We start from the raw sequence: 9,338 nt of genomic DNA, 5'->3' as shown, positions 1-9,338 counted from the left end.
TTTAAATCCTGATTTTAATGGAATTTAAGACTTTTAAGTCATAATTTTAATGGAATCTGCGAGACTTTGTCAACTTTGCAAAATTTCGTGAATTTTTTACATACAATAAAAGTTCAAGATTTTTTCATACATTCAAATTTAAAGAGTCAAAGATAAATTTTTAAAAATTTTAATTGCTTTCAATTATTCACTTATGAAGAAATATTTTTAGTATTAAATTTTAAGATACCACAATGTCTTATGTTAATTTCTTTTTAAAAATATAAAAAATCCTAATTTCACAATATAAAAATTAAAAAATAAATTTCATAGTAAAAAAAAGAAATAAAATAATTGTTGAGTCATAAAAGGAGGAAACATAACAGTAACAAACTCAAGAGAGAAAGAGAGATCATTATTTTTGTGCTGAGAGAGTTCTTCCCCAACTAAGATTCATTCTCATCTCATTCTACTCACAAAAACCTAACTCAAATTCATCTTATATATATATATATATATGAGTTAATCATTTATACACTGTCAGTGTAAAGTTTTTTTACACTGGCAACCAATCATATATTTTAATAGTGTCATGTCATTTGCTCATTTAATCAAATAAAAATAAAATAAAATAATTTAAAAGATATGATTGGTTGTTAGTGTAAAAATCTTTACACCGGCAATGTATGGATGATTAACTATATATATATATATATATATATATATATATATATATATATATATATATGGGTGCGTGTGTGTTTTAATAAATCTAAATTAATTACGAGGTCGTAAAGATCTATATAATTGATTGTAAAAATTATGATATCAATTTTAACTTTCACCTTTTCCTTTTCTTGACGTGTGTTATAAAAAGATTATTACTTAAAAGTTGAAATTTCAAGTAACTTTTTTGTTATATATCTAAGGAACAAACTCAACTAAATAGAGCAAAATAAAAGCAAGTCAATTAAAGAAAACGGAGAGAAAAATAGAGCAAGTCAATCACACTGTCATTTACGTATTGGAATTTCACCAAATATGGGAATGAAATGGGAACAATAATATAATATTATATATGAGTAGTAATGCAATATTATTAGTAGAGAAAAAAATGGAGAAAATAAGAGCATAGAAAAAAATAGATGAAAAACTTACTTGAAAATTCTTAAAGCAGTTGAAAAGTCACTTCAAATAATCCTCCAAAATCTAATGGATTTGGATGAGATTGTTTTATGAATTTGGTATTTATAGATACTACTAAAAAGTCCTTCAAAATCCGTCTAATACAACAATCCTTTAAAATCCTTATATTTTTTAATACTAATGGATTGTTTTTAAGTTGTAAAAAGTCTCAAATGAATACTAATGAATTTTAATGAACTCTTTAAAAAATCTTGAAAATTCATATTGAATACCATTGGATAATTTTTAAGTGACAAAAAATGTTGATTAAATATCAATGAATTTTTTTACTTAAAAAAAGTCTTTTAAAATCTTATGAAATCCTAAACCAATAGTCCCCCCTTAGAGTTCAAGTGTGAGTGAATTTCATATCAATTAAAGTTGGACATGTGGAGTAATATATAACCGAAAAAGACCCACATACCTAATATATATCTTAAGGTTTTAGGTTATGTTATTGTGTCGAGCTCACTTATGTGATTTACTCACTACTCATTGTATGGAGATATACTCACATCCCAATTGGAGAGTTTTACATAGGGGAGCACTCCACTTTGCACAATGAGTAGTGAGTAAATTACTTAAGTAACTTTGACATCACAACATAACTCAAAACTTTAAAATATTAGGTAGGTAAACATTTCTCACTTATATACTACTTAACATATTCAACTCTAACTGATGTGAGATTCACTTCACATTTGAATTCTAATAAATATTCTATTTAAGTAGTTAAAGTTTTTCCTTTTTTTTGCTTAAAAATAATTTTTTTCCTTTAATTCAATTATAATTGATAAACACAATAATTTTTCTTGACAATTTATACGATTTCGTTCCCTATATATACTATCGTTTAGTTAAACAAGAATATCATCACAGATTGTCATTTAAAATCTTGAAAAAAAATGGTGTTTTGTTCTTCCAAAGGTTCATTGGGGGTTATGTTGTATTTCTTGTTGATTTATTTTCTTGCATTTCAGTATTGCTGCGTTGATGCAAACTCAACGCTAGTTGTAAATGCTGCTACCAACGCCTCTGCAAGGCGAATTCCTGACACTCTTTTTGGAGTATTCTTTGAGGTAATGCAACAAATTATTTTCCTTCCATGGCATCAATATTCAAGTTGAGAAATGCTAATTAAGACGAATGAAACTAATGTAGAGTTTGAAAAAAAAAATAGCTAAACAACTTCTCAAAAGTATTTATTTACTGTAATCTAGCTATTTAATAAATAAACAGTATATATAGACCAAATTCATTTCCGGAGATGGATTACTTGACCTATTTTTCAGGAGATGAATCTATATATATATATATATAAAGAGTATGAGAAAAAATAAACAAAACTCATTTAATTTTCGAAAATGTCACTAATTTCTTGAATTCACCTTTCAGGAGATTAATCATGCTGGTGCTGGGGGGCTGTGGGCAGAACTTGTTAGCAATACAGGTTATTTCCATATCCCTAAAACATTTATTCATCAATTAGATTTCAATATTTTTTAAGTGGTTTTTTATTTTCTTATTATTATCAATTTAATTTTAGGGTTTGAAGCTGGAAACCCAAAAAAGAACTTAGATATTCATCCTTGGAAAATTATTGGAGATAAATCATTGATTTCTGTATCAATTAACCGTTCATCTTGCTTTGAGCGTAATAAAGCTGCATTACAAATGGTGGTGCACTGTGGTGGTTACACACCTTGCCCTTTTGGTGGCGTTGGCATCTCTAACCCTGGTTACTGGGGCATGGTAAGAAAATAATTAATACATATATAAATGTTTTTCATATATTTTTCTTTTTGTTATGTAAGTTTAAATATAGCAGAAATAAATCTAAAAAATAAAAAGACTTGAATAATGTCACACCTTTATTTTTCTTAACAAATGACAAATTTATTATTAGTTCAATATGTATATCTTTCTAAAAGTTTTTTTTTTCTTCAACGATCATCAGAATATCGAGCAAGGGAAGAGGTATAAGGTGGTCTATCATGTTAAATCCGAAGGAAAGTCTGATTTTCAACTCTCATTCAAGGGTGTTGATGTTATCGTAGTGTCATCAAATACCACGTAAGCTATTTTTTCGTTAGAAGACATGATGAGATTCTGCAACCTATATACTCGTAAAATTATTTGTAAATTATTTGTTGTGATGGTTCTTTGAGGACAGGAGTGTTTCTGGACATGAAAAATGGAACAAGGTGGAGACAATAGTGGAAGCAAATGCTACTAATCACATTTCACGTCTTCAAATAACCACAACCCTGCAAGGGAGTTATTTGTTAGACCAGGTTTCAGCTTTGCCATTGGACACTTACAAGGTAACAATCACACTTTATTTTTTATTTTTTTATTGAGAAAATCACACCTTATAAATCAAAAAATGTAGTTAAAGAAGATGAAAATGTCATTAGTTTAATTTTTAAAGATTTAATATTAATTTAGTCTTACGATAATTTAAAGTGTCATCGATTAATTATTCTGGGGTAAAAATAGTTAACCACAACTTTAGGTATTTCCTATTGAAAAATTAAATTAACTTTGATGTCACATTAGAATTACATTCATAATTCAATAATAAGAAAAAAGTTAACAAAGAATACTCAAATAATCATTATAAATAATATTTAACTATCGAAAATCACATCTACAGTGCAGATTAAATTTTAATAACTTTGAAATATTGTGTAAATTATATTTATAAAAAAAAATAATTATTATAATAGTATTTTTCTGTGTACTCAATAATAAACTTAATAATAATCATAATAAGTTCTCAATGATCCATTGCTGGAAATGCATTCTGTTTTGTTTTGTTCTTTTTCATCACATAATTTCATTCTTCTCATGAAATAGGGCCATGGCTTCCGAAAGGACCTTTTCCAAATGGTGGCAGATTTGAAACCGAAATTTCTTAGATTTCCGGGTATGTTGAAATTCTATGCTTTCAAAGTGAAGGTTTTTATACAGCATGGTATTAATTAATTTATTTATTTAGAGGAACTATATACGTACGCTGCATTCTTACCTGAACAGTTACTTTAAATGTGTAAATAATTAAATCAGTTTCTAGCTAGAGAGTTATACGTAATTAAAAAAGACTGTATGATGGTGTCAAAAAGCTGTTGAAACTGATCTGGTTGTATGCATTGGTTCACATGTAATTAGACATTAAGTGGTAAGATAGCAAGAACAGAATACTCACTTTTAATCTTGTGTGTGATGGTTTAGGTCGAATTCCATGTAAACCCTTAGAATGGAATAATATTTCTTCTTTGTAAACTTTGATGTAAAAAAACAAAAAAATCGATCCTCGTAGGTCTAACTATTTATCAAAATCATTGCATTAGGAGGTATTTATGTTGAAGGAGGTCATCTGATAAACCAATATCGATGGAAAGAAACTATTGGACCATGGGAAGAGAGACCTGGACACCTTAATGATTATTGGAACTATTGGAGTGACGATGGATTTGGTTATTTCGAGTATCTACAAGTGAGTAACCTTTTACAATTATAATTGAATTTATCCTTCTTAGTTAATTATACTGAACAAATATAATGATATAATATTTTGTAACAGCTAGCTGAGGACCTTGGTACATTGCCCGTATGGGTGTTCAACGCTGGTATGTATATTCATCGTACCGCAATTGAAACTTGATCTCAACAATCACAAGTATTTGAATTTGGCTTTGTTTTTTAACTAATTAATTTTAATTCTCCATTTAGGTTTCGCCCGTTTTAATGAAATTAATACATCAGCCATAGCACCATATGTGCAAGTATAACTTTCTTGAGTTCTTCCCTGAACTTTTCTTCACGGCATTTATGAATTTATATATATATTTATTAATTAATATTATGATGTTTGCATTAATAAAAGGACGCTCTCGATGGCATTGAATTTGCAAGAGGCTCTCCTAAATCAAACTGGGGTTCTGTTAGAGCTGCAATGGGACATCCTAAACCATTTAACTTGAGATATGTTGCTGTTGGAAATGAAGATTGTGATCACTTTAATTACGAAGGTATGTAATTTTTTATTTTATTATTCTTTGAGCACATATTTGTGTGCAACCTTCGCATATATGTGTTTGATTGATTCAATTATTAAATTTATTTCGGCTTTTTGTTACATTTCAGGAAATTACCTTAGGTTCCATGATGCTATAAGATATGCCTACCCAGATATTAAAATTATCTCAAATTGCGATGCTTCTACCACACCATTAAAACATCCAGCTGATTTGTACGATTATCATGTAATGATAACATTCTGATCATGGTTTTAAATTGCGGACCGCAACACGTGTTGCGGCCGCAATATTGCTGTTGCGGCCTTGTCCGCAACGGCATCGGACCGCAATTGCGATGATACTGGAAATCACACATTTTTCCGCAACGTAACGGTGTTGCATCCGCAACACATCTGCAATGTACCGCAATACATCCGCAATACGATAAATTGATACTATAATTTTAAAATAAATTAAATTATTCATTAAAATAATAGAATATTTTAAAAAAAAAGGAATTAAAATGTATAAATCCTTAAAAATAAAATATATATTGATAATTATAAATTTTTTATATTTAGTGAAAATAATTAATAATTTCACACCGCAACAGCCGCAATCCGCATCGCAATACCCGCAATACCCGCAACCGCAGTAACTGCAACCGCGACCGCAACCGCGACCGCAACCGCAATTTAAAACCATGATTCTGATATTACATATTGAACTTTCATTTGTTGCTTCAGCTTTGGCAAGAGTGTTTGTGTTTCCTTGTTTTGTTTTTCAACTCATCACATCCTTCTTAATGTTTTACTTTTATTAGATTTACTTAGACTCCAATGACATGTTTTCTCAGTCTACTCATTTCGATAACGCATCGCGATCTGGTCCAAAGGTTTGATTAGTTTTTTAGTCTTAAAATGAACTTTCTTTCAATTCATCATTTATGGATTATTGATTTGTCCATAATTTGACATATGAATGCTCAATTTGATATTGCAGGCTTTTGTTAGTGAATATGCTGTGACGGGAGTAGATTCTGCAAATGGAACAGGAAGTCTTTTGGCTGCAGTAGCTGAAGCTGCATTTCTTATTGGATTAGAAAAGAACAGGTTTATATTAGTAGTTTTTTTTTTTTTTTTACCTTAACCATATAAATTTTATATTATTTACATATAATATTTCTTTTCTTCCGATGCAGTGATGTTATCGAGATGGTTTCCTACGCACCACTGTTCATAAATATAAATGACCCGACGTAATTATTTTTCTTATACCTTAATTTGCTGTCAAAACTTATACCTTTGTCATTTTCTTGTTACATAGAATAATAAGCACTTTGAAAATTTATCGTGGTAACCTAATGTAGATTTCAACATGATTCCCATAATAACACAAGGTTATTGTGTAAATGTGTGTCATTGTAGATGGGTTCCCGATACAATTATGTTCAACTCTTACCAGCTCTTTGGAACTCCCAGTTATTGGGTGCAGAAACTTTTCATTGAGTCCAGTGGAGCAACATTTCTTGACTCAACACTCAATACAAATTCATCTAATAAACTCATTGCATCTGCAATTATTTGGCAAAATTCTACAGAGAAGAAAAACTACCTAAGAATAAAGGTAAGAGGTCCTTTTCAACTAAATTTAAATTCTGACTATTATTATATGCAATGTCTTCGAAAGTGAAACAAATATGAGCATTTTTTAGATTATCTCTAGTTTACTTTTGATCTTTGATTAGCATTTATATTTGGGGTAGATGATTTTAACTAACACTATATTCACTTGGAGTTATTAATTAATTGATTTCTGCAGGTAGTAAACTTTGGAAAAGAAAGTGAGAGCCTTAGCATTTCTATAAATGGGTTGAACTCAAATGTGCGACAATATTATGATACTACAACCACAGTGCTTACATCTACCCAAGCAATGGATGTGAATTCCTTCTCAGAGCCGCAGAAGGTACAATTTGGTTTTGCAGTACGTGTGTTAGATACATTACATAAATTAGCCTAGCATGTAAACTAACCCATGTCATTTATCATTTATTTCTACTCATTTTAAATACAGGTGGTGCCACAAACAAGTTCATTAGAGAAGTTTGGCAATTACGTGATTGTGACTCTCTCCCCCTATTCAGTCACATCATTCGATTTGTTAATTTGATTAAAAGTTAGTTATAGCATATGCTCCTTATATTATCAAGAAATGAAATGTATCTTATTGTTTGTCACAGAGAAATTAATGCTATCCCTCTTTATATTATCAAGAAATGAAATGTATCTTATTATTTGTCACAAACAGAAATTAATGCTATCCCATTTATTTTATGTACTTTTCTCTGTATAATTCTCTTTTATGATAAGTGTTTTAGGATTTTAAATGACAAAAGTATTACTCTTTAATGAGTCACGACTTACTCTTTTTTTTTTTTTTCTTCTAAGGTTCATTTCTATTATTTCCTAATTTTCTTTTTTATTGGTTACTATTTTGTTAAAAATTTATCGTACTGAGCCAAATTTGTTGTCATACTTTGGTGCTGTGGCGCTTATCCAGTTATTAATTTATAAGAGAGACTTTTTTTTATACAATTATAACATTTGTAAAAGAAAAAGACAAAAAAAATATAACAAAAATACAATAAGCAAGCTACGAGTAATGAAAATATATAATAGAGTCACAAGATTAAAAAAAAAAAATGAAAAGTCGTTGTAGTTGTCTTCGCGATGTTATAGATGATGCTTCTGCAGCCACAATGGGAGTTGTTCTCTCCCAAGATTCTCATCCCTTTGCTTACTTTAGCAAGAAATTATGCCCTAGGATTCAATCAACTTTGGCTTACGAGAGGGAGATGTTTGCCATCACGGGTATTAATTAATACCTTTTCTACTATCTTTATTTGCATCCTTATCAAAAACGTTTGCAACCTTCTCACATACCCTTAATTAAAGTAAATAATATTGAAATCCCCTACAAATAATAGGTGATACTTTTCATATATTTAAGATAATTTTGATATTATTTTAAGAAAATAAATTTGAATTTAATTTAACTTTATAAAACTGAGTTATAAAATGAAAAGTACTCTTATTTATATATATATTATTAGACTCATTTCCATGATCAATTTGGATCGTCCACAAAGAATCTGACGCATGTAGTACAAGTGGTTAACCAAACTTCTATGCTATGACTACGAAATTATTTACATTCCTGTCAGTAGTAATGCAGTCGCCTATGCTGTGTGCGTTTGTCCCCGGTGTTTAGGTTGAAAATGTTTTGGGGAACAGTATTGGTACAGGCTCCGAAAACGGAGGCCAAAAAACGCTCCGAATATTAAAAAATCTCTTAAATATATTTCTAGTTCCTTAAATTTAAGACAAATTTATTTTTTGTCCTTTAAATTTAAAATTATTATTTTTAGTCCTTATAATTTTCAAAAATCTTGTTTTAATCTCTTAAGTTATCAATAACATATTTGAAAATATGATATTTTCACTAATAGAAACATTAATAGGTAGATTTTATGCAATAATATTTGATAAATTTTTAACAAAATTTGAATATAAGGATTAAAATAAGATTTTTTGAAATTATATGGACTAAAAACAATAATTTTAAATTTGAGGGACCAAAAATAAAGTTATCCTAAATTTGAAAGACTAAAAACATATTTAAACAATTACTATTTTATAATAAATTTATTATAAAATATTTATTTTATAATAAATTTATTAAAAAATAATAATTTTTTAATTTTTCGGACAATTTTTCGGCCTCCATTCTCGAGGATACAACATTTTCCTTTGGGGAATGGTATTTCAGTGGTTTGGATTCTTGAGTCTGAATTTCTTTTGGAGGATGAAAGAGAAACAAGAAAGTTAGGTAAATTGGGAAATTCCCTTTTATAAAAAAAAATGAAAAAAGAAACCCCTCTGAAAAATAAGAAAGGAAGAGGGAGGGAAAGAAAAACGAAAAGGAAAGGCAGAGGAAGGCTTGGGGTTCGAAAAACTTCATGCTTTAAGGGTTACTTGTTTGACTATTTGTAATATCCCAAAATTTTATTCAAATGAAAAGAGTTATTTATTATGTGAATAAGTATTTTATTCCCGTATTTTACTATTCATGTATATGTATTTTACTATT

The 9,338-nt window shown here is 28.9% G+C and overlaps 1 protein-coding gene across 1 annotated transcript; it reads left to right on the top strand.

Annotated features, from left to right (window-relative positions):
• Positions 1–2,027: 2,027 nt before the first annotated feature.
• LOC109802897 (alpha-L-arabinofuranosidase 1) lies at positions 2,028–7,524 on the top strand. Its single transcript, XM_020364311.3, has 17 exons — positions 2,028–2,243; positions 2,560–2,614; positions 2,711–2,916; positions 3,122–3,237; positions 3,338–3,488; positions 4,024–4,093; positions 4,518–4,663; positions 4,751–4,796; positions 4,900–4,952; positions 5,054–5,198; positions 5,314–5,432; positions 6,010–6,081; positions 6,189–6,298; positions 6,388–6,444; positions 6,614–6,812; positions 7,008–7,154; positions 7,263–7,524. Exons 1-17 carry the CDS (start codon positions 2,070–2,072, stop codon positions 7,356–7,358), a joined length of 1,962 nt encoding a protein of 653 aa, XP_020219900.1. The 5' UTR covers positions 2,028–2,069; the 3' UTR covers positions 7,359–7,524.
• Positions 7,525–9,338: the final 1,814 nt, after the last annotated feature.

The sequence above is a fragment of the Cajanus cajan genome, chromosome 4 (genome assembly GCF_000230855.2).
Source record: "Cajanus cajan strain Asha chromosome 4, NIPB_CcT2T_4, whole genome shotgun sequence".
Classification (NCBI taxonomy): domain Eukaryota; kingdom Viridiplantae; phylum Streptophyta; class Magnoliopsida; order Fabales; family Fabaceae; genus Cajanus; species Cajanus cajan.
This window is presented reverse-complemented; position numbering and strand designations above follow the sequence as displayed.